The sequence below is a fragment of the Bubalus bubalis genome, chromosome 10 (assembly GCF_019923935.1).
Source record: "Bubalus bubalis isolate 160015118507 breed Murrah chromosome 10, NDDB_SH_1, whole genome shotgun sequence".
Classification (NCBI taxonomy): domain Eukaryota; kingdom Metazoa; phylum Chordata; class Mammalia; order Artiodactyla; family Bovidae; genus Bubalus; species Bubalus bubalis.
Genome location: NC_059166.1, coordinates 95,132,580 through 95,159,547, shown reverse-complemented (window position 1 = coordinate 95,159,547; position 26,968 = coordinate 95,132,580). Strand labels below are relative to the sequence as shown.

Genomic DNA, 26,968 nt, shown 5'->3' with positions numbered 1-26,968 from the left:
AAAGAGTCAAACATGACTGAGCGCCTAACACATACATACACATAAGTTTGATCTAAGTTCATATGCTTTGAATAGAAAGTCTGGAAAAAGATGAAGTTAAATGGTTCCAGATTATCTGAAGTTTACAATCAAGAACAATAGGCTCTTTATTCATCCTCAGATTCACAAGTGTTTGTATTGCAGACTATTTTTCATTAATTTATAATGGTTTTTCAGAGTTTTGTTGGATAAAAGGGGAGGGGAAGTATATCTAAATTTGATGACTTCATGTGTTCTTATGGGTGGAATGATGGAAAAACCCATACAAATAATCTGAGTGCAGACCACCAACAGGAATTGTTAACACAAAGCACTTCACAGTTAGGTTTTATTTCAAAAGTATGATTCTGTGCAAGTACATGTTTGGCTAGCATATTACTTTTAAAAGTTTCTGTGGAAGGCATCAGAGATAGATGACAGATAGATATATAGACAGATATTACATATATATATATATATATATATATATATACATCTCCAGTAAAATATTATTTTTAAACTGTCTTCTCTTAGATACAATGAACAAACCAGTGAGAATATCTTAACTAGGGTTCACTGATGATTATTAAAATAGGCTAGAGCAGAGGCCAGTTCTGGAGATAAGACATCTTGGCATCAGAGAGAGTGAGCTTGCTTGGGGATCAGAAAGATGGGGTTTTAAATTGTAGCTCATCCACTTAGTTTTTATGACCTAGAAATTTATCTTGTTCCTAAAATTTTTTCTAAGTCTCAGAATCCTCAGTTATAAAATAATATTGGTAAACTCACTAGTTATAATTTCATAGAGTGTGTGCCGTAATGCATAGTGTGTGGTCAGTTCTTTGTATATTCATTTATTTATTTAGGGTCTGACATGCCATTCAGTGGGCTTCCCTGGTGGCTCAGATGGTGAAGAATTCGCCTGCAAAGCAGGATACCTGGATTAGATCCCTGCGTTGGAAAGATCCCCTGGAGGAGGGCATAGCAACCCACTCCAGTATTCTTGCCTGGAGAATCCCATGGACAGAGGAGCTGGCAGACTACAGTGCATGGGGTCGCAGGGAGTCAGACACGAGTGAGCAACTAAGCACAGCACAGCACAACACATGCTGTTCAATCCTGGCATAAAAGACTGAAAAACAACAACAACAAAGCCTACCACTCTTCTCTCAAAGGTCTTAAAGACTAAGTCTGTATCAGTAAAGATGGAATAAGTCTATGTCAGTAAATGGTGGCTGCCAGTAGTAATCACAGTATTAATTGACTGCTATGGTCAACACCAAAATCAGATTGATTGTATTCTTTGCAGCCAAAGATGGAGAAGCTCTATACAGTCAGCACAAACAAGACTGGGAGCTGACTGTGGCTCAGATCATGAACTCCTTATTGCCAAATTCACACTCAAATTGAAGGAAGTGGGGAAAACCACTAGACCATTCAGGTATGACCTAAATCAAATCCCTTATGATTATACAGTGGAAGTCAGAAATAGATTTAAGGAACTAGATCTGATAGACAGAGTGCCTGATGAACTATGGACAGAGGTTCGTGACATTGTATAGGAGACAGGAATCAAGACCATCCCCAAGAAAAAGAAATGCAAAAAAGCAAAGTGACTGTCTGAGGAGGCCTTACAAATAGCTGTGAAAAGAAGGGAAGTGAAAAGCAAAGGAGAAAAGGAAAGATATACCCATTTAAATGCAGAGTTCCAAAGAATAGCAAGGAGAGATAAGAAAGCCTTCCTCAGTGATCAATGGAAAGAAATAGAGGAAAACAATAGAATGGGAAAGACTAGAGATCTCTTCAAGAAAATTAGAGATACCAAGGGAACATTTCATGCCAAGATAGGCTTGATAAAGGACAGAAATGGTATGGACCTAATAGAAGCAAAAGATATTAAGAAGAGGTGGCAAGAATACACAGAAGAACTGTACAAAAAAGATCTTCACGACCAAGATAATCACGATGGTGTGATCACTCACACTCACCTAGAGCCAGACATCCTAGAATGTGAAGTCAAGTGGGCCTTAGGAAGCATCCCTACAAACAAAGTTAGTGGAGGTGATGGAATTCCAGTTGAAATATTTCAAATCTGGAAAGATAATGCTGTGAAAGTGCTGCACTCAATATGCCAGCAATTTGGGAAAACTCAGCAGTGGCCACAGGACTGGAAAAGGTCAGTTTTTATTCCAATCCCAAAGAAAGGCAATACCAAAGAATGCTCAAACTACCACACAATTGCACTCATCTCACACGCTAGTAAAGTAATGCTCAAAATTCTCCAAGCCAGGCTTCAGCAATACGTGAACCGTGAACTTCCAGATGTTCAAGCTGGTTTTAGAAAAGGCATAGGAACCAGAGATCAAATTGCCAACATCTCCTGGATTATCGAAAAAGCAAGAGAGTCCCAGAAAAACATCTATTTCTGTTTTATTGACTATGCCAAAGCCTTTGACTTGTGTATCATAATAAACTGTGGGAAATTTTAAGAGACAGGAATACCAGACCACCCAACCTGCATCTTGAGAAATCTGTATGCAGGTCAGGAAGCAACAGTTAGAACTGGACATGGAACAACAGACTGGTTCCAAATAGGAAAAGGAGTACGTCAAGGCTGTATATTGTCACCCTGCTTATTTAACTTATATGTAGAGTACATCATGAGAAATGCTGGGCTGGAGGAAGCACAAGCTGCAATCAAGATTGGTGGGAGAAATATCAATAACCTCAGATATGCAGATGATACCACCCTTATGGCAGAAAGTGAAGAAGAACTAAAGAGCCTCTTGATGAAAGTGAAAGAGGAGAGTGAAAAAGTTGGCTTAAAACTCAACATTCAGAAAACTAAGATCATTGCATCCAGTCCCATCGCTTCATGGCAAATAGATGGGGAAACAGTGGCTGTTTATAGTTTTATATTTTTATTTTATATTTTATATAGTGGCTGACTATATTTTTCTGGGCTCTAACATCACTGTAGATGGTGATTGAAGCCATGAAATTAAAAGACTCTTACTCCTTGGAAGGAAAGTTATGACTAACCTAGACAGCATATTAAAAAGCAGAGACATTACTTTGTCAACAAAGGTCTGTCTAGTCAAGGCTATGGTTTTTCCAGTGGTCATATATGGATGTGAGAGATGGACTGTGAAGAAAGCTGAGCACCAAAGAATTGATGCTTTTGAACTATGGTGTTGGAGAAGACTCTTGAGAGTCCCTTGGACTGCAAGGAGGTCCAACCAGTCCATTCTGAAGGAGATCAGTCCTGGGTGTTCATTGAAAGGACTGAAGTTGAAGCTGAAACTCCAATACTTTGGCCATCTGATGTGAAGAGCAGACTCATTGGAAAAGACCCTGATGCTGGAAAAGATTGAGGGCAGGAGGAGAAGGGGACGACAGAGGATAAGATGGTTGGATGGCATCACCGACTCAATGGACATGGGTTTGGGTAAACTATGGGAGTTGGTGATGCACTGGGAGGCCTAGCGTGCTGTGGGACTTGGGGTTGCAAAGAGTCGGACACGACTGAGCAACTGAACTGAACTGAATGACAACAGTCCTAGGCAGACCTTTCAGAAAGGTCTCTCCAAAGTCAGAGGAGGAATTGGGTCTCAGCAGCTAAACCTGAGATGTGACTTCCAGCAGTGGGAGCAATGTAGATAGATAGGAAATGATCCTCAGGGAATTCTGAGGACAATAGTAGGGAGTGATGGTTGCTGTTGCTGGAAACACTGCTGTTGAGTGGAATCTGATCTCCTGCATGGCTAGTGAGGGCAAAGTGGGGAACTGCGGGAACCAAAGAGCTTTAGGATTAGGATATAAATGCCTAGCCTTTAAGGGAGAAGCTGTAATGAGAGAGGAACAAGTTATTGCAAGAGTGGGTTCTGGCTCAGACCTCTGCTCTGGAGATTGAGTATTGTGTTATGTGTTTCATTAACTTCTTACTCAAGGGAACAATCTGAGACTAAAGAATATCTGTGTGTCCTGATAAAAACACACAGTGTGAACATTGTCGCTTTACAATGGTTTTATGGTTTAATGTGGAATCTTAGTTCACTTAAGAATAATATTAAGCCATTATCACAATGATGGAGCTTTTAAAAGAGATATTCACTATTTAATTTGGACAAGTAAAATACATTTTATTTTTCAAAGATTGTTAATCCTACTAAAACTCTAAGTAGATGAATTATTTTTATCATCTCCATACAAACTCTGTGATTTATAAGATCTGTTGTAATGTGAAAATGCTTTGTTTATTCAGAATGTAACTTATTGATAATAAACTTCTAGTGATTGCGCTTTATTGCACGTGTACTACCCATGTGCTTTTGTGTAAAGAAATAGGTGACATAAATGATAAAAGTATGTTTTAAAATTCCCTGTGACAGAGTCAGTGTATTCTTATTCTAAAGTCAATGAAAGATTCTAATGTAACTAATGAATTAAAAAAGCATAATTAAACTAGTCTGATTGTAGTTTCAGTGTCATAGGTACTTTATTAGGTTCTAATCCATGAAAAATTGGTCATCTATCCTCAGTTAAGTAAAATAATTCATATGAAGGCCCTAGAACAGTGGATGACACATAATAGAATTTCAGTCTTTATTGACTATTCAGGTAACAGTGTTGATGATAAATTAGTTTTAGTTAAGGAAAATGTTAATGGAAGTCTCCTTATTCTTCATCCTATATAATGGGTATGTTGCTGCCTGATGTTTCATTAGACTATGTAAGACAGTGTATTTAAACTTTATAAATAAAAGCTTACTTCAGTAACCTTGGGAAAAGTTATAGAGAAGAAATCATTACGTTTCATTTTTCATTTCATCTCAGAATTTTGCATTGACTGCAAATCTTAATCTGCTCATGAATCCGAAAGGCGTCTGGCATTCTTAATGCTTTCTATGAGCTGAAATGATTCTGTTCATTTCAGTGTAGAGAATAGTTACGGCTTTTTTCCTCCTTTCTTGCTTTTTTGGTGTTGGGGTAGAGATTCAGAGCTAACCACAGATATTTGCTTTCTGTTATCATAGAATTAACTGTTATGTTATTACAGTTGGGTCTCACTGTAGAAAATAATGATCTCAAAGAAATACATAATCTACCTCTGTTACATTAGGATACAGAGAAAGAGGGGGAAGAGAAGAGGAGAGAGAGAAAGAGAAAGATGGGGAGGAGGAAGAGAAGGCAAGGGGGAAGAGGTTATTTATGGGCTATATTATATGTCAAATCATCATATGATTAATTATTAATAAATTATTAAATTTGAAACCACAGACTAATTTAAAACAGTGCCTCTGCCCATCTATCATATTGAAATTTTTTCAATAGTCTGTACCATTTGCCTTCTCTGATGTGGTTATTTGGCCTTGCCTTTACAGGAATGATTGCACTTCCTGAAACTACTTTTAATTTCATATCCAAATGCCAACAAATGTGAATTTGCTGAGCAAAGAGAAGAATCAATTATTTTTGCAAAAAGATTGTGAGTCTTGGTCAGGAGTATGCCATATAACATAAAATCCATAGGTATTAAACAGAATCCATGAAAAATAGATAAAACTAAATACCATTTTTTTCCCCACCTTGGGAAGTGAGCATCTGTTTTAGTCTCAAGTTGGAGGTCTGGAACTACAGATAAAGGCTTTTCCATCATGAGCTTATACCTTTTACTTTACTTTTTCTCCAGAATTTTTTTTTTTACTTTGAAATATTCCTCATTTTGTGAGCATACTTTATTGTAGTGCATTATCTCTAATTAAATACTTCTTTTTTCATGGTTTGAAACAAGGAGCAAAGAGTTGCAATTGCTCTTATTATGTGATTTTCTTTACATATAGATCTGTCTCAAAAACTGGGTCCATTACTGTTTCTCAAATGGTCCATAAAATCATGAATCCTAAATGAAATAAAACCCCAAATATCTGCCAGTGCTTTATTTGTATTAACTTATTTTCTTCTTTCCAGTTAACATCATTCTGAAATGCCCAAATGTAATTTTCAAACAACATTAATGATATGTCTTATTACTAATTTTTTAATAGATTGAACTTCACCAACTTCAGATCTACTGTAACTGGAACTTCATAGCCCAAGAAACATGTTGCAAGATATCAGACATTAAGGTAGGTTCATTTTCTGGTGTGTGAAGACCACAGAAGGCCAGTTGCCTGGGCTGTAGAGTCATGTGTAGAGCAGCCCAGAATGTGTGCTGTTGAAACCAGTTGAGCAAATAGTTCCGAGCCAGAGACCCCTCTCAAGGCCTTCCCATCATTTCTTGCCACCATTTTAATCCCAGTGTTTTATCCTGAACTTCAGGAATGGTATGGTCTTACTTTGGACTCAACATGAGTAAAAGAGAATCCATCCATGCCTTTATTTCTAAGCTATGTTCTGACGTGTTCTGACGGAAGGATCATCGTTCTCCAGTTATAGGGGTTTTACATCTGTGATCATGTTTTTCTTACTCACTTCTCTCTTCTAGCCTGCCACCCATTCTGGGCAGTTTTCCTTTGTGAGAGACTTTTTCCCACTGCATCTTCCCCTGCTCCTGTTTCTGCCTTTACTTCGTGCCTAGACTGTTGCATTGTCATGCCATCAGCCTTTCCCATCCCCAGTACAACCAGAATAAGTCTCCACATCACTGCTTTGTAGATTCATTTACATTCTTCCACTGAACATCTGTTATTCGAAAGCATTGATCTTTTGGGCATTGTGCTAAGGAACAAGGCTAGCTAACATGAATAAGGCGCATTCCCTGCCCTCTACTCATCCCTCTGCCCAAGCCTTTAGTCACTCTCTGTTCACAACAAGTTATACATTCAGTTTCTTAGCCTCTAATTCTTTTTTTTTTAATTCTTTATTTATTTATTTTATTTTTTAACTTTACAATATTGTATTGGTTTTGCCAAATATCGAAATGAATCCGCCACAGCTATACATGTGTTCCCCATCCTGAACCCTCCTCCCTCCTCCCTCCCCATACCATCCCTCTGGGTCGTCCCAGTGCACCAGCCCCAAGCATCCAGTATCGTGCATCAAACCTGGACTGGAGACTCGTTTCATATATGATATTATACATGTTTCACCTCTAATTCTTAATATCCTCCACCTAACTCTACAACTGTTGCTTTCTTGTACTAACCTTCCATGCAAAGAGTACTCAATTCAGTGCTTTAGGTATCTCTTATTGCAATGGCCATGTGTGCACCTTATATCATTAGATACAGTTGTATTTGTTTTTAATTTATTCAGCTACCTTTTAAATTCATTGACGGGATTATACTTTTGTATGCTTCTTTTATGATTCCTAGTGCTTTGTTTGTAAAAGGGGTCGAAACATTGTTTCTTGACTGTAGTTTGAAAGGGATTAATTCTAAGAAGTCTTTAACAGAAAGAACATATAAAAAGTAAAAGCAAAACGTGAAAATATTATTCTTTGTGTCAGATTTCCCAAAAGTTCCACACTTAAACCATTGAAAATAAAATTTTATTAATAATTTCATAATTAAAAACATTTTAAACTTTTATCACTCACTTTGGGTAGTAGAATAATAATGTGACCAACTGCTCAAAGCAAAGCTAAATCTCTAAAAATGGTATATTTTGCCTATGTAACTTGGTTTAATAAATCGTATCTCCAACCTAGTTCATGGCTCTCATTTCAATGAAAGCCAGCCAAATATCTTTCTATAAATATCTGAAAAGATAATTGAGAATGCCAATATACAGACTTGAAATACCTAGACTTCCTGGAGCCACACATTTAAATCTTGAAGATGTGAATTCTCCAAAAGTTTTTCTTTCATTAATTACACTTCATTTATGTGAGAGCTCTTTAAACTAATAATTTTCCTTGATTGAAAAGTAATATAATGATTTTTTTATTATTGTTTCATTTTCTTTTTAAAAAAATTTTTAATTGAAGGATAATTGCTTTACAGAATTTTGTGATTTTCTGTCATACATCAACAAGAATCAGCCATAGGTATACCCATGTCCCCTCCCTCCTGGACCGCCCTCCTGTCTCCCTCACCATCCCACCCTTCAGCCTGTTGCAGAGCCCCACTTGAGTTCCCTGAGTCACACAGCCAATTCCCATTGGCTATTCATTTTACATATGGTATTGTAAATTTCTATGTTACTCTCTCTATACATCTCCCCTTCTCCCTCCTCTCTTCCCATCATGTCCATAGGTCTATTCTCTGCCTGTTTCCCCATTGCTGCCCTAAAAATAAATTCATCAGTGCCATCTCTTCAGATTCCATATATACGTGTCAGTATCAGTTCAGTTCAGTCATTCAGTCGTGTCCGACGCTTTGCGACCCCATGAGCCGCAAGCACGCCAGGCCTCCCTGTCCATCACCAACTCCCAGAGTCCACCCAAACCCATGTCCATTGAGTCGGTGATGCCATCCAGCCATCTCATCCTCTATCATCCCCTTCTCCTCCTGCCCTCAATCTTTCCCCGCTTCAGGGTCTTTTCCAGTGAGTCAGATCTTTGTAACAGGTGGCCAAAGTATTGGAGTTTCAGCTTTAGCATCACTCCTTCCAGTGAACACCCAGGACAGATCTCCTTTAGGATGGACTGGCTGGATTTCCTTGCAGTACAAGGGACTCTCAAGAGTCTTCTCAAACACCACAGTTCAAAAGCATCAGTATACAATATTTATATTTCTCTTTCTGACTTACCTCACTCTATTTCGTCCACCTCATTAGAACAGGCTCTAGTTTAGTCCACCTCATTAGAACAGATTCAAATGTGTTCCTTTTTATGGCTGAGTACTATTGCATTGAATATATGTACCACAGCTTCTTTATCCACTCATCTGTCAATGGACATCTGGGTTGCTTCCATGTTCTAGCTATTGTAAATAGCACTGCAGTGAACACTGGGGTACATGTGTCTTTTTCAGTTTATATTTCCTCAGGGTATATGCCTAGAAGTGGGATTGCTGGGTCATATGGTAGTTTTATTCCTAGTTTTGTAAGGAGTCTCCATACCGTCTTTCATAGTGGCTGTATCAGTTTACATTCCCACCAGCAATGCAAGAGTGTTCCGTTTTCTCCACACCCTCTCCAGCATTTATTGTTTGTAGACTTTTTGATGATGGCCATTCTGACTGGTATGAAGTCTCATTGTAGTTTTGATTTGCATTTCTCTGATAATGACTGATGTTGAACATCTTTTCATGTGTTTGTTAGCCATCTGTATGTCTTCTTTGGAGAAATGTCTCTTGAGGTCCCTTTCCCACTCTTTGATTGGGTTGTTTACTTTTCTGGTATTGAGTTGTATGAGCTGCATGTATATTTTGGAAATTAATTCTTTATCAGTTGTTTTGTTTGCTATTATTTTCTACCATTCTGTGGATTGTCTTTTCACTTTGTATGTAGTTTCCTTTGCTGTGCAAAAGATTTTAAGTTTAATTAGGTCCCACTTGTTTTTATTTTCATTACTCTAGGAAGTGGGTCATAGAAGATCTTGCTTTATGTCATCGAGTGTTCTGCCTATGTTATCCTCTATGAGTTTAATAGTTTCTGGTCTTATATTTAGGTCTTCTAATCCATTTTGAGTTTATCTTTGTATATGGTGTTAAGTGGTGATCTAATTCCATTCTTTTGTATGTAGCTGTCCAGTTTTCCCGGCACCACTTATTAAAGAGGCTGTCTTTGTCCCATTGTATATTCCTGCCTCCTTGGTCAAAAATAAGGTACCCATAGGTGCACGGGTTTATCTCTGGGTTGTCTATCTTGTTCCATTGGTCTATATTTTCTGTTTTTGTGCCAGTACCATACTGTCTTGATGACTGTAGCTTTGTAGTATAACCTGAAGTCAGGAAGGTTGATTCCTCCAGCTCCATTCTTCTTTCTCAAGACTGCTTTGGCTATTTGGGGTCTTTTGTGTTTCCACATGAATTGTGAATTGTTTTGTTCTAGTTCTATGAAAAATACCAGTGGTAATTTGATAGATATTGCATTGAATCTGTAGATTGTATTTGGTAGTATAGTCATTTTCACAATATTGAGTCTTCCTACCCAGGAACATGGAACATCTCTCCATCTGTTTATGTTGTCTTTGATTTCTTTCATCAGAGTCTTATAGTTTTCTGTATACAAGTCTTTTGTTTCCTTAGGTAGGTTTATTCCTAGATATTTTATTCTTTTAGTTGCAATGGTGAATGGTCTTGATTCCTTAATTTCTCTTTCTGATTTTTCATGTAATGATGTTTTGATGTACCTAAATATTATATTCTTGACCAATAGTCACTCCAACTTGAATTATAAGAAAATTGTTTAAGGAAATAGGCAATACATTCAATGGTATGATTTGATAATTAAAAGCAGTGACATGACCCCACGCATGAAAAAAATCATGTTTTAAAAAGATTTAAAGTGTAGAAAATAAGGTAGGAATTCATCTCCAAGCTTGGAAAAAATAATACAAGACCTCTTCTTTTCCTGCTCACAAGTATTTATGGGTGACATTACCATTATGTTCATGTTAAACAGGAAATAGAACATGCTACATTTACATTTAATGGAAATGTATGTTTTGGAAAGCTAATTCAGTACATCTGCTATAATTCTGGCATCAACTATATATTTTTTTAATATTTGAACTTAAGAAATTTTAATGTACTTGCTTAAAAATCTAATTTTGTCCTGTAATTTCAACTCAGACATCCTTTCTGTTATTAATACTTTATAGCATATTTCAAAAGTGAGATTTATTCAGGATAATCTATAAATATATTTCCTTGCTGCTATTAATTAGATTTTCTTTTCTAAAGCAGTCAGGTTTCATGACTACAGACCGAGACAGAGAGAATGAAGAATAAATAAGGAGAGAAAGAGAAAATCAGCAACATTTGTTGAAAATAAATGAGAGAGATTATTAAAATGTTGAGGGCTAATTAACTGAAATCACAACCAGAGGTTTTATGAAGAAAGGGGACCTTACTTGTATGTCTTATGTTCCATGTTGGCACTTTTTGAAATGTGCGGGAAGCTTTATAGTGAAGCCTGAGACATGTTTTTAAAGTCATTTAAATCCCCAATGTAAAGTACTGAATCCATTATCCAGAGCATAATTGTGAGCTTTGACTGCATCTCGATTACCTTAACTGAACCCATGGGACACAGGGCAGGACCTGGCTGGAAAACTGTATCAAATCATATGAGATAAATGGACTGTTTTAGTGATAATCCTATGTATTTAATCCTAATGTAATTTTTAGATTATAGACTTGGAAATTTAATGTCAGTAACTAAATGCTATGCTAAGTCACTTCAGTCGTGTCCGACTCTGTGCGACCCCCTAGACGACAGCCCACCAGGCTCCCCCATCCCTGGGATTCTCCAGGCAAGAACACTGGAGTGGGCTGCCATTTCCTTCTCCAATGCATGAAAGTGAAAAGTGAAAGTGAAGTCGCTCAGTCGTGTACAACTCTTAGCGACCCCATGGATTGCAGCCTACCAGGCTCCTCCGTCCATGGGATTTTCCAAGCAAGAGTACTGGAGTGGGGTGCCATAGCTAATCATTAAATCTGCAGACAGTAAATTTGCTAGAACTAGTGATAAAGACAGGAAAGTATTTGTAGTTTTTCTGGAAACTATTTTTCTTATAGTGTTTACTGTGCTCAAAAGCATTAGAATGCTACCCATTTTTCAACTGTTTTTTGTTTGAAAAGCAATGTATGTTTACTATATAAAATTTGGAAAATATAGCCACATTCAAAGAAGAAAGTAAATATCAACTGTGATCTCACAGTGATAAATAACCACGGACAATATTTTAACTTTGTATCCTGACAATACTTTCCCAGGCATATATAACTCGTGGTATATAAAGTAATGTGTGAAGCCTTCCCCCTAAATTGCGAATTCAGAGATATGAAATTGTAAATTCATGAAATTGCAGATTCAGAGTTACAAACCGTGGTAAGGACTCTTGTAAATGATGTTGAGGGGAAGGAAACATTTATCTTCTTCAGATGCTCCATCTGGGTTTATTTTTTGATAGAAAAAAAGTTCATTGCTTTGAAACCAAATTTTACTTCGTGTGGCCCCACATGTTATGAACCCAGTGGAGAAGTGATAAAAATCATGACTTTGTTACAGGGAAGATTTTAATAACTTTATAGAACAATGGAATGGAATAAGATATACATATTTTGAGTAAATATATACCACCTTAGAGCATAAAAGAGTTTATATTTTACTTTTACATGTCTTTATCATCATCCTGTTGAAGTAAATGTTTTAAAAGTTCGAATTACATTCTTTTTTCCTAAACTTGTTTCCAGAACACACATATCAATGTTATTTGTGTAAAGCATTTTACTGTAACAATTCAGTTCTTATAAATGTTTGATGTGGCTGTACTTGTCATAAATTCACATATAATAGCTTTAGAATTTCTCACCAAACCTGGCATTTTAATACAATTCTAGTGTGTTGTCGTTGTGATAGATACTAGGAGGCTAGTGAAAGGGTAAAGTTGTTATGGACTTTCACACGCTGGTGTGAGCCTTTGGTTGTTAGAAGGAAGTTCTTGCAGGTAAACCCAACCATGCCTAGTTTGGTGGGAGTCAGTGCTGGGAATGTCACGGTGTTTGGAATTGACTCTGTATCCTAAAGCCTCTTTCTGGATTTCAGTGCCCAGAGCAGCCTGGCTTTGGAGGTACTGCAGCATCACCAGCACCTGCTCATGCCAGCAGAATGTCTGCATTTTTGCCAGCAAAGCAGGAACTCACAGACCAGTGCCAGTGCATGCCACACAAGGTATGCTCGTCTTCACCTGTGCCCACGGGAAAGCCACTCCACACTGTGAGCCAGGCCTATGCGTGGCCCTGGTGCACAGAACGCAGCTTGCCCTCTAGTGCAAGTTGAATCAGGCGCCTGGGCCCCTCAGTCCCTGGGTGAGTTAAAGAGAAAGGCTTGGGTTAGGATTCCCTGGATTTCAATCTGGATAGTTCTGAGCTTTCCTGAGTGGGAAGTAGAATGAAAGGAAAATAAAGGGAGGAACCACCTGTACGACAAGTTATGTATGAGGATGAAACACATGCAAGGAATAGGCTTCAGTCATGGATATTCTGGAGAAGAAAATGGCAACCACTCCAGTACTCTTGCCTGGAAAATCCTATGGACAGAGAAGCCTGGTAGGCTACAGTCCATGGGGTCGCAAAGAGTCAGACACAACTGAGCACTTCACTTTCATTTATGGGAATTCACAAGTTGAGGGAAACACAGAGCCTACCCTTCAATACATACCCAAAGGTATTCCACATACTGTGTTTCTGTCGTATGGAGACTGTATCTGTCCAGTACTCCAAATACCCACCCAGATTTCCCCTCTGCTGTGAGTTGTATGGTGAATGCAGAAGGGCTGTTATTGCTCAAAGAATTTGTTTCGCTTGCCCTTCCCTGGCCAGGAAGCCTGAGTCCACTGAGGGACATGAATGTCTTTTGTGGATGTTAATGGCATTGTGGGACCTGTCCTTGAAGTAGGCTGAGTGACCTCTGGACAGCTTCCCTCTATACCAGTACCCAAGGGTAGGAAAACTTGTCCTAGCTCCTAGAGGTCCGAGGTGCCGTGACTTCTTGCATGCTCAGGCTCAGGGCTTCCTGTCCTGGCTGGAGGAGTGGGGAGGAGTGTAAGTTAGAAATTTAGAGGAACCTTGCATTTCCTCTACCAACCAGTACTACAGTGTGAGCTCTGTGAGAAAGGCTATACGAGGTACAGGGGGTGTGGAGGAGAGCGCATATCCCAGCCCATGACAGGTCTCCAGGAGGAGATGATGCTGGCAGGTGTTTGGAAGAGGTGGGTAGTGAGCCTTTGATGAGGGGAAAAGAGACTCCCTGCAGAGGGGTCTGCATCAACTCCCAGGAGAGCACAGCTTTGTCTTACTATTGTCAGCTGATTTATAAACTATATGTATTTAGTTCAGTGTGACCGAATATGTGTTAACACAAAATTCATTTCTGCTCAGGGACAAGCAGGCTCACCTGGACAGAAAGGAGAGCAGGTAAGACCCCACCAAATGCTGCCAGGATGAAAGTGGATATGCTCAAAGGTGACTTCAAACTTGTTTCCATCTGATTTTTTCTGTGTCCCACACAAATGTGCATTTCTGTAAAAAGCTATTGAATATATTTAAGTGTGGATTATTGAAATACGGAAGACTGTATCAGCATGTAAATCTGTTTTTGCGTTCTTAATTAGGCTGGTCTATTCTCCTGCTATGCAGGAGATCTGGGTTCAATCTCTGGGTTGGGAAGATCCCCTGGAGAAGGAAATGGCAACCCACTCCAGTATTCTTGCCTTGAAAATCCCATGGATGGAGGATCCTGGTAGGCTACAGTCCTTGTGGTCGCCAAGAGTCCGAGCAATTTCACTTTCAAAATGTACCTGTAAACCACAAGCAAAATTGTGAAGCAAGAAAGTCTGTTTCTTAGCTGGGGTTTACCCTTGTTTAGTATTTTCTTCTTCAAATACTTGACAAACTCCTGTTTGCTGACAGGTCTCCACTGGAGATTTTTTATCACTTTATTCAAACAGCTTACCTTTGTTGAACACCTTTTCTGCATGAGGCCTAGTACTAGATGTTATAGGGAATAGAAAGAATAGGCTATGTTCTCTGTTAGCGAGGATTTTTACATCTGCAAGGAAATAGAAGACCTTACAAGGCCACACGTAATAGGTCCTATAGAGGATTACAGGGACCCTAAGGGAACAGTCATTGGGAAGATCCCCTGTAGAAGGAAATGGCAGCCCACTCCAGTATTCTTTCCTGGAAAATCCCATGGATGGCGGAGCCTGGTCACAAAGAGTCAGACACGACTGAGCAAAGGGAAGAAGAAGGTAACAGTCTGGGGACTGGAGAGAGAGTGTGCTGGAGGAGATGGTGACAGCCAGATGGGTGTGGATCTGATTCTAGACAGGATTCGTGCTTAGAGACTTACCTTCCCTTCTCCCCATCCTTCTCAGAATGCAACTGTCCTCTTCCCCACTCTCTGAGTCATGTCTTTTTTTAGCTAACTACTAGATAGATTAATTCCTGCTAAGGTTAGATATTGATTATGTTCTTACTGTTTTCCAAGGTAAAGCAGATTTAAGTTCTTTTCATGTCTTAACTTGGAAGTCCATGGTTTTAAATTATTTACATAATCTACATGGACTTCTTATTTTAAAAGATAAGAGACTGAAGTCTGTTAAATGACTGATCCATCAAAGTTGCACAGAAAGCTTCAACCAAACTATCCTCACCAGCACTTGTTATATCTTGTCTTTTTGATAATAGCCTTTCTAGCAGTTGTGAGATGTTATCTCATTGTGGTTTTGATTTGCATTTTCCTGATGATTAGTGATGTTGGCCTTCTGTATATCTTCTTTGGAAAAATGTCTATGCAGATTTTCTGCCCACTCTGAATAGGATTGTGTGCTTTTTTTCCTGTTAAGTTGTATGTCCTCTTTATGCATTTTGGGTATAAAATTATATATGCCTTACCAGATGTCTGATTTGCAAATAGTATTTCCATTCAGATTTCCTGTATAAGCAATATCATATCATATTTGTCTTTCACTATCTGGCTTACTTCACTTAGTATGGACCTAATCTCTTGGTCCATCCCTGTCGCTACAAATGTCATTATTGCATTCTTTTTTATGACTGAGTAATATTCCATTGTGTATACACACCACATCTTTTTTTAAACTTATTTTATATTGTAGTATAACTGATTAGCAATATTGCTGTAGTTTCAAGTGGACAGCAAAGGGATTCAGCCATGCATATACATTTATCCATTCTCCCCGAAACTTTCCATCCACCCAGGCTGCTACATAACATTGAGCAGATTTCCCTGTTCTATACAGTAAGACCTTCTTCTTTATCCATTCTTCTGTCAATGGACAAATTAGGTTGCTTCCATGTCTTAGCTGTTGTAAGTAGCCAACACTATATATTGAAGAGACTGTCCTTTCCTCAATGTATATTCTTGACTCCTTTGTCATAAATTAATTAACCATACATGTGTGGGTTTATTTTTGGGTTCGCTATTCTGTTCCATGGGCTTCCCTGGTGGCTCAGTGGTGAAGAATCTGCCTGCTATGCAGGTGTGATCCCTGGGTTTGAAAGAGCCCTTGGAGAAGGAAATGGCAGCCACTCCAGTATTCTTGCTGGGGAAATCCCATGGACAGAGGAATCTGGCAGGCTGTAGTCCATGTGTTCACAAAAGAGGTAGACATGACTTAGTAACTAAACAATAACAACATTCTGTTCCATTGATCTATATGTCTATTTTGTGCGAATACCATACTGTTTTAATTACTATAGCTTTATAATATGGTTTGAAAACAAGATCCATCTAAATACTACCTACAGTTCACTCACTTTAGATATAAATACACACACAAACTGAAAGTGAAGGGATGGAAAAAGGTATTCCATGCAAATAGAAATCAAAAGGTAGCTGAGGTAGCTATACTAATCAGACAAAATAGTCCTTAAAGAATGTCAAAAGAGACAAAGATGACTTTTATATAATGATAAAGTGATCATTCCAACAAGAGGATGTAACATTTGTAAATATTTATGCACCTAATATATATAAAGCTAAATATATTAAGAAAATATTACCATATATAAAGGGAGAAATAATAAGTAATACAATAATAGTAGGGAATTTTAATGCCCTACTACATCAATGGATAGCTCATCCAGACAGAAAATCAATAAGGAAACATTAGCCTTAAATGATAGATGAGCCAGATGAATTTAAGAGATATATAGAATATTCCCTCTTAAAGCAATAGAATATATTTTTCTCAAGTGTAAATGGAATATTTTCTAGAATAGATTGTATTTTAGGCCATGAAACAAGTCTTAATGAATTAAAAGGATTGAAATTATATCAAGCATATTTTTCTCACCACAGTGGTATGAAACTTGAAATTAATTACACGAAGAAAACTGGAAAATTCATAGATGTTGAGATTAAACAGCATGCTACTGAGTAATCAATGAATGAAAGAAAAAATAAAAAAGAAATTAAAAAGTACCTTGAGACAAATAAAACTGGAACTATAACATACCAAAACTTGTGGGATGCAGCAAAAGCAGTTCCAGGAAGGGAGTTCATAGTGATAGGTGCTTGCCTCAAGAAACAAAAAGAGGCTTAAATAAATAACCTGACTTTCTACCTTAACAAGCCAGAAAAAGAAAATGAATGAAGTTGAAGTTAGTATAAGGGAGCAAATAAAAATTAGAACAGAAATAAATGAAATAGAGAATAAAAATACAATTGAGAAAATCAATGAAGCTAAGAGCTGATTTTCTGAAGAGATAAAAAATTGACCTGCCTATTAGCTAGATTCACAAAGGAAAAGAGAGGACTCAAATAGAATAAAAAACGAAAGAGATCATGTCACAACTGATATCACAGAAATACAAATGATAATTATTAGCAGGTTTATTAAATGCCAAGCCTATAAAATATACAAAACTGTATGAGTTATAATGTATTAAATCATTTTCCATTTATGATACATTTAAAAAATACTAACATTTGTTTTAACTTCCAGACTGCCCAAAAGTCATAATGACAAGAGATTTTTGTGGCAAGGCAAAAACAGCTGGGATAAAATATATTGATAATCTAGAGAACAAGGCAAATAATTAAACAATATACTTACTTTATTGTTTCAGTGCATGCACCAGCATTTAATTAAGCCAGCATAACCCTTGCTGTGCAAATATGAACTCAGATGACCACAGCATGAATGTTATCAGCTTTCTTTGCACTTGTAATAAACATAGGTGTATTGTTTTCTTTTGAGGATTTGATTATGAGTAAATTTCTGTTCTTGTTGTACTTTCTGATTCTGCAGCTTTAATGTACAGTAAATAAAGATGGCTTTCCATCTGTGTTTGAGTCTTGTGTATAATTTTCATTATTAGAGTAGATGCTCAAATTAGTGCCTGCATAGTTTGAAGATCAGAAGTCATTTTTGCTCTTAGGCATATTGAATAGTCAATTTTTGAAATGATCAGAAGTAGAGTGTTACTGAGGCAACCAGATAGTATTCTCAAAGTTTTCCTTTTGGTCTGTTAAGACCAAGAAAGGATATTGAAGTTGGTGGGGCAGTGTATTAGCAGGAATACCACTTTGGAGCCTGAATCATTTGGGATTCAATCCTGTCTATCTCTTACTTGCTTTGAAACTGATGCTTTATAATGCTGAGTCAGCAGCTTATTATGGAGAGGAAATACTTAGTACTAGGAGAAGGCAATGGCAACCCACTCCAGTACTCTTACCTGGAAAATCCCATGGACGGAGACGCCTGGTGGGCTGCAGTGCATGGGGTCACGAAGAGTCTGACACGACTGAGCGACTTCACTTTCACTTTTCACTTTCATGCATTGGAGAAGGAAATGGCAACCCACTCCAGTGTTCTTGCCTGGAGAATCCCAGGGACGGGGGAGCCTGGTGGGCTGCCATCTATGGGGTCGCACAGAGTTGGACACGACTGAAGCGACTTAGCAGCAGTAGCAGCAGCAGGAACTGGCACAGAGTAGATACTTAATAAATGTATGTTTTCTCTGCTTTCCTATCTACAGTGTAATTGCTTACATGTTGAAAGACAGGTGGAGATAATCCTTTTACATTGAGTTTAGTTTCTTTTATGGCTTGATCAAGAGCAAACAAATCTCTGTGAAAGAGTCGCTTAGAATTTTCAATTGATTAAATGTTTTAGGTTATAAAAATTTTGAGCTGTTATTATATGGCTACTTATAATAAATATTAATAATTTAATGATAGTTATTTCTTCAAAAGATCAATGATTTAAGTCATTCATTCAAATCTGTGTTTGTTTTGTTCCCAATATTATTTGACAAGACTTTTCTTAAATATAGTGTGCTAGTTTTTCAAGAGATTCCTTACATTGTTATGCTTAGATGATGCTGGTTAGGAGCCATCCAGAGGTAACTGTAATTTAATTTTTTTCATTAACTATAAGGTATATATTACTAGTCTTTTGGTGCACTTTACTTTCGGCCCAAGGAGATGAAATGGAACAGGTTTTGAGAACACGGTTTCCAAATCTCTTTTCAAATTATGTACTACTGATTACAATGTTCCTAAAGGTGTTAAGTTTTGAGAATCCTTACTGTAATCTGTGTCTGCTTCATAAAGAGCAAATTTTACTTTTATTTATGCCAGTTCACTATGAGTTAGACTGTTCTGAATAGTCCTGTAAGTAAATCCTGTTTCATGTGGATCAAAACCCACCAGTGGCTTCCTGTTTCCCTCAAGGTAGTACTGAAGCTCTTTCCAGGGGCCACAGTGTTCCCCACAATGAGTCAAGCCCATCCTAACTGGACTAACCATCTCTCCTGCACTCCCCCGGTTCATGTCTGTTCCAGGGTCAATGTACCAGGCTACCTATACCTGGAATTTTCTTCTAGATTTTCACTTGGCTCTTTCTGTCACATCATTTAGGCTCTGTCTCATAAATCACTTTAAAATAGAAAGGTCTTTATGACATTGCTATGTAAAAAGCATCCTTTCATTCTACCTCTATGTTCTTTATCTTCATAGCACTTTTATTGTTACTTGCCATGTTATTATTATGCCTCTGTTTATTTCCCCACTAGAATATGAGTTCTGCAAGCACCATACATAGAACAGCACATAATAGGAGCTAAAAATATGTTGAATGAATGAATGAACGTTATACCACAAAGAAAGTCTAAGTCATCAACTCAGCTGTTTCTAGAACCTGTGAATTCTGTGCCCCGTTGCCCAGGGGCCCTTGCCAGGCAAGGTGAAGAGTCAGGTTGTAGAGAAAGAACTAGGCAAGCTAAATCATAAAGAACTGTTATATTATTCACTAATGTTCTATTATACTTTTTCCTTTAAAAACCAAAAGCTTTAGAAAAAACTTTTACATAGCCTTAGCTTGATATTGCCAACTAGATAGTGAAGAATCAGAAATATTTGGAAAAAATGCCCCAAGTTTTGGCTTGACTTAATGTTTATCTGTACTGCCTATTTTCTCCTCCACACTGTGAAGCTTCATTAGTCTGATTTACGGCTGCTTTTTTCTTCATAAAGCTGATGACCTGCTCTCATGGAGAAAGGTGATTTGAGATTCAACCACTGCTCATAAGACACGCAGCTGTGGTGAGCATTCTGTGTCAGGTCACCTAATCAAACCATTCTAACCATGCCCTCTCTCCAAGACTAAACTCTGGATGACATTACATGAAATAATAATTAATGCTTTTCTTTCATTTAGACTCAATTATTGTAATTTTATGAAATCTTTTAATTCCCTTTTCTTAGCAAGTATAGTTAGCAACCTAATTACTTAGCAACCGCTTTACTTTCTCCGTTTTTTAAGACCCTTGTTAATACCTTCACCCACTTCAGAGTTGATATGCCCTCAGTTTTATAAAAGAGCAGCTCACTTTCAATGTTCCTGAACCTAAGGGGAAGTATGATCTGAGGTCTATTTGGGGAATAATTTTCCAGTTTATTTTTGTATTATTATCTTCCCTATAAAGTTCGTTTCCCCCAAAGTATAGGCTTTATGAAATAATTGCTTTGCTGGTATAGTTTCAGAGAAAGTCAAAATAATTTAAGCTGAAATAAGTTAACTTACTTGACTCTATAATGAAAAACTTTAGTACTGATTTTTTTCTACTACCCCTACCCTCTAATCTCAGTCTATGAAAGTTTCCACTCTGACTTCTCTAGTCTGTTGACCCAGAGATTACTAGTGAATTTCCCTTTATTTCCAATCCAGCATTACTTATATGCCCCTTCCAAAGGACACACCACACCAATAATAAATAATTGAATCAAAATATGTTCATAACATTTAAAGAAGGAATATTTCCCCTTAGTAGTAACCTCAGAGAAGTAGAATTTAACATTTATGGTTTTGACTTTTTGTCTATGTCATTATGGAAGTAAAGAATATTTTTTCATCCTTTCTAATCCAATATTGAACGTATTAGATTAATTGGCAAGTTCTTTTTTTTTTTTTTGCAAGTTTACTGCATCTGATATAATCTCATCTAATCTGTAGGAACTCGAAGGTGACATTTTTTTGTGTACCTTAAATAAACATGTAATATCAGTGTAATAATGGTATTATATATTCATAAAATTCTGATGTATTTATTAATCTCCACTAAGCATTAGTGATAGAGAAATTCAAAGAGTTTACATTAGTTTCCACTGTCTCAAGGATAAGTTTATTAGACTGAATTTGTGAAAGAGCTATCAAAGCAATTAAAGGTAGCTCATCAGCTTCACTGAGCAAATTTTTCCAGGCAGGTGGAAGGGCGGGAAGCAGACAAATGGAGTAAACCAGCTTCGGGGATTTTCCTGGAGATGCAATGGAAGGTCAGGCACACTAAATATAAAAATATAGGTATCTTGGAGTCTGAAATTTCATAACTTACTTGATTTGAAAGCACCAGGTACTAGTTGAAGGAACAGAGAAAGAGTCTTCCCTACCTTTGATAAATGTAAAAGAAATAACAAAGCTAAATTGTTTATGTCTGTGTGGAGAAAGTTTGAGTTTTGATTAGTACTTTGATAATTATTGCTAACTTTCTATTGGTTTATTGTCAGCAGTGTAATTTAATAACTTGTGAAAAATATGAAGAAAGAACTTAAGGTATACTCTTTGGTGCAAGCAAAAGCAACTCATACTCTTTGGTGCACGCAAAAGCAGCTCATCTATGACAACCTGAGCAGTTAGTACACATTTGAAAAACTCAGAATGACTATTCCTAAATTTCAGTGTGCAGTTGGTCTTAAAGGTGAATTGGGTACTCCTGGAATTCCTGGGGAAAGGCTATGCTGATTTGCTACTTGATTAAACTTTGTGGCTGTTTTACTCAGTTGTATCACATAGGAAGGGAAAGTGCCCAGAAAAGTCTGGTATTTGGGAGGAGGTGGAAGTGAGTCAGCAAACGGTGGCCCTGCCGGAGGGCTGCCAAAAAATGCCTGCTGTGCAATTTTGTAAATCGGGTTCTACTGGAACATAGTCATGCTCATGTGTCCTCATAGAGGCTAAGGCTGCTTTTGTGGTACATAACGGCATTTGGTGATTGTAGCAGAGATTCTAAAATGTTTGCTGTCTGGTCCTTTGCAAAACAACAGTTGCTCCAGAACATTGGCCATTATTCTAAGAGACCCAAGGCTTCTTAATTTCACTATTTTATGTTTGGTATAGTATCTTTTCTGTGATTGTGGTTTTCATTCTGTCTACCCTCTGATGGATGAGGATAAGAGGTTGATGGAAACTTCCTGATTGGAGAGACTGACTGAGAGGGAAACTGGGTCTTGTTCTGATGGGCGGGGCCAGGCTCAGTAAATCTTTAATCCAATTTTCTGTTGATGGGCGGGACTGTGTTCCCTCCCTGTTTTTTGACCCATGGTGGAGGTATTGAAGATAACGGCCACCTCCTTCAAAAGGTCCCATGCACGCACTGCTGCATGCAGTGGCCCAGACCCTGCAGCAGGCCACCACTGACCCACACCTCCGCCAGAGACTCCTGGACACTCCTGGGCAAGTCTGAGTTAGTCTCCTGTGGGGTCACTGCTCCTTTCTTCTGGGTCCTGGTGTGCACAAGGTTCTGTTTGTGCCCTCCAAGACTCTGTTTCCCCAGTCCTGTGTAAGTTCTGGTGGCTCTATGGTGGGGTTAATGGCAACCTCCTCCAAGAGGGCTTATGCCATACCTGGATCTGCTGCACCCAGAGCCCCTGCCCCTGCAGCAGACCATTGCTGACCCGGACCTCCACAGGAGACAGACACTCAAAGGCAGGTCTGGCTCAGTGTCTGTGGAGTCTGCTGGTGCACAAAAGGTTCTGTTGAGCCCTCCGAGTGTCTCTGGTGGGTATGGGGTTTGATTCTAAATTCAATTTTGCCCCTCCTACCATCTTGCTGTGGCTTTTCCTTTGCCCCTGGATGTGGGGTATATTTTTTTGGTGGGATCCAACATTCTCCTGTAGATGGTTGTTCAGCAGTGAGGTGTAATTTTGGAGTTCTCGCAGGAGAAGACTGCATGTCCTTCTACTCCACAGTGTGCATGGGGAGAGCTCTCTGATGAGATGTAAAACCCTCAGGCCAACTGTGAACTCAAGTGTGTTTCCCAGGTTCCCTGGTCCTGGTTTGGCATCGGTGGCTCCAAGCCCTCAGCCATCCCCGAGCCGTGGCCTCTGGTTACACCTTATCACAGCCACCTGTCAGTCTCTCTGGCCCCTCTGGGTACACGGGGAAGGAGAAGGAGAAGTAGGGAGGGAAGGGGGGAGAAGGTGAGAGGAAGAAAGTGGGGAAAACCTCTAGACCATTCAGCTATGACCTAAATCAAATCCCTTATAATTACACAGTAGAAGTGAGAATTAGATCCAAAGGACTAGATCTGATAGACAGAGTGCCTGATGAACTATGGACAGAGGTTCGTGACACTGTACAGGAGGCAGTGATCAAGACCATCCCAAAGAAAAAAAATGCAAAAAGGCAAAATGGCTGCCTTGAAGAGGCCTTACAAATAGCTGAGAGAACAGAAGCTAAAGGCAAAGGAGAAAAGGAAAGACATACCCGTTTGAATGCAGAGTTCCAAAGAATAACAAGGAGAGATAAGAAACCTTCTCCAGTGATCAATGCAAAGAAATAGAGGAAAACAGTATAATGAGAAAGATCTCTTCAAAAACGTCAGAGATACCAAGGGAACGCTTCATGCAAAGATGGGCACAATAAAGGACAGAAATGGTATGGACCTACAAGAAGCAGAAGATATTAAGAAGATGTGGCAAGAACACACAGAAGAACTGTACAAAAAAGACCTCCATGACCCAGATAACCATGATGTTGGGATCACTCACCTAGAGTCAGACATCCTGGAAGACAAAGTCAAGTGGGCCTTAGGAAGCATCACTACAAACAAAGCTAGTGGAGGTGATGGAATTCCAGTTGAGCTATTTCAAATCCTAAAAGATGATGCTGTGAAAGTGATGCATTCAATATGCCAGCAAATTTGAAAAACTCAGCAGTGGTCACAGGACTGGAAAAGGTCAGTTTTCATTCCAATCCCAAAGAAAGGCAATGCCAAAGAATGTTCAAACTACCACACAATTGTACTCATCTAACACTAGCAAAGTTGCCGCAGTTCTGCTTATGGGGCAAGAAATTACAAATTTAAAGATTAAATTGTCTTTAAGGTGCCATGCTGAATTTAAATGGATGTGCGTTACCCCTCTACAAGTGAATGAGTCCATGCACTCTTGGGAACGCATTAGGAATCATATTTTAGGCGTCTGGAATCATTCAGATTTTAGTGTTGCTATTCTAAGTTACATCAGGATATTCAGAATATGAAGCAGGCGGAGTCTGACTTTTCCTCTCAATGGCTTTCTAATTCCCTTTTTGAAAATCTGGAGGGGTATCTTTCCCATGGATCCTTTTCTACAATAATGATTAATGTGGCCATGTGCTTATGCCTTTAGTTCTGATTTGTGTAATGGCCCTGTGCCTTTTCAGAATACTCAGCTAAAGTGTTTCTGCTCTATCTACTGAGTTTCATACCTATGCTCTAAAAAATAAAAAAGGGGGAGATGTCGGGAGCCACGTTAGGCATTACTGACAAAATGGAGGCACGGCCCCAGCCCCCTCCCCACATTCCGCAGGCACGGACATGGGATGAAGGAGTCAGGCCTTGTAATTCTGACTTGTTTTTTCCTCTCCTCGGCTGAGTTGACTGAAAAGGAATATTAAGGTGCTTATTGTTCTTGAGAGGAGCATGAGAAGGCCCAAAGCCTTCTGCAGCTGTGCTCAGAATAATTTATAAAGTTAATCATTGACATTGGTTTAAGGACTTTTACAAAAAAGTGTTCCAGGATGAGCACAGAGGCCACAGCTTGAGGCCATGCGAGGGATTGCTATCTGAAGCCTATTTGTGAGGAAAATGTTTATGGCAAAGGAGTTTACTGAATTTAGGGCTTAGAAATAATTAAAATAGTTAGAGGTTAAAGATTTAAGGAATGTTGTAAAGTTAGCATATTTTACTATAGCTTATAGAGGTTAGGAATTTTAGAGATACTACAGCTGCTGCTGCTGCTGCTAAGTCCTTAGGGGAAAACAGGATTTAGAAAGATAAGAAATAAATTGAGGAATGTAGCATGAGTTACAATGTAATCACAAGTTAACTATAGGACACATAAGAGGAAGTAGATAATAGATGGTAAAGCTGATTCAGAGAGAAGCGCTGAAGTAGGAACTCTGTTTGAAGAGCAACAATGATTTATGGAGATAATAAATCTGGGTGAGGGGGAAATGAAAATGTCAAACCTCTGACTTAATGTTTTTGTAAAAGTATAGGAGAGAATCTTAAACTTGAAATAAACAGGCAGTCCAAAAAACTGAGAGGCTGTCTGGTTCACCAACACCGTTCATCTCTTCAGGTTGAATCCCTGGCTGCTGAACTGGACTCTGGCACAAAGTAATGCTCAAAATCTTCCAAGTCAGGCTTCAACAATATGTGAACTGTGAACTTCCAAATGTTCAAGCTGGATTTAAAAAAAGGCATAGGAACCAGAGATCAAATTGCCAACATCTGATGGATCATCAAAAAAAGCAAGAGAATTCCAGAAAAAAAAAAAAAAAATCTACTTCTGTTTTACTGACTATGCCAAAGCCTTTGACTGTGTGGATCACAACAAACTGTGGAAAATTCTTAAAGAGATGGGAATACCAGACCATCTGACCTGCCTCATAAGACATCTGTATGCAGGTCAAGAAGCAACAGTTAGAACTGGACATGGAACAACAGACTGGTTCCAAATTGGGAAAGGAATACATCAAGGCTGTATATTGTCACCCTGCTTACTTAACTTACATGCAGAGCACATCATGCAAAATGCCAGGCTGGATGAAGCACAAGCTGGAATCAAGATTGCTGGGAGAAATATCAATAACCTCAGATATGCAGATGACACCACCCTATGGTGGAAAGCAAAGAACTAAAGAGCCTCTTGATAAAAGTGAAAGAGGAGAGTGAAAAAGCTGGCTTAAAACTCAACATTCAGAAAACTAATATCATCACATCTGGTCCCATCACTTCATGGCAAATGGATGGAGTAACCATGGAAATAGTGAGAGACTTTACTTTCTTGGGCTCCAAAATCACTGCTGATGGTGACTGCAGCCATGAAGTTAAAAGACGCTTGCTCCTTGGAAGAAAAGCTATGACCAACCTAGACAGCATATTAAAGGTCTGTCTAGTCAAAGCTATGGTTTTTCAAGTGGTCATGTATGGATGTGAGAGTTGGGCTATAAAGAAAGCTGAACACCAAAGAGTTGATGCTTTTGAACTGTGGTGTTGGAGAAGACTCTTGAGAGTCCCTTGGACAGCAAGGATATCCAGCCACTCAATCTTAAAGGAAATCAGTCCTGAATATTAATTGGAAGGACTGATGCTAAAGCTGAAACTCCAATACTTTGGCCACCTGATGCAAAGAACTGACTTATTGGAAAAGACCCTGATGCTGGGAAAGATTGAAGAAGGAGAAGGGGGCGACATGGAATGAAATGGTCGTATGGCATCACCAACTCAATGGACATGAATTTGAGTAGGCTTCGGCGGTTGGTGATGGACAGGGGAGCCTGGCGTGCTGCAGCGCATGGGGTCACAAAGAGTCAGACATGACTAAGGGACTTCACTTTCTTTCTTTTTCTTTGATTTACAAGGTTTTGTTAGTTTCAGGTGTGTAGCAAAATGATTCTGTTACACTGATATATATCTATATCTATGTAGATATATCTGTTTATATAGATAGATATAAATAAAATAAATCTACACTTTTCCAGCTTCTTTTCCTCTACAGGTTATTACAAGATATTGAATATAGCTCCCTGTGCTATATGTGG

General features: G+C 38.5%; 1 protein-coding gene across 1 annotated transcript in view; it reads left to right on the top strand.

Moving 5' to 3' along the window:
• COL19A1 (collagen type XIX alpha 1 chain) overlaps window positions 1–26,968 on the top strand; it is a 448,270-nt gene that overhangs the window by 84,390 nt on the left and 336,912 nt on the right. The window contains exons 7-9 of the mRNA XM_045161980.1: window positions 6,066–6,146; window positions 12,679–12,822; window positions 14,013–14,048. Of these exons, the coding sequence (XP_045017915.1) occupies window positions 6,066–6,146; window positions 12,679–12,822; window positions 14,013–14,048 (261 nt within the window). The remainder of the gene's footprint in view (window positions 1–6,065; window positions 6,147–12,678; window positions 12,823–14,012; window positions 14,049–26,968) is intronic.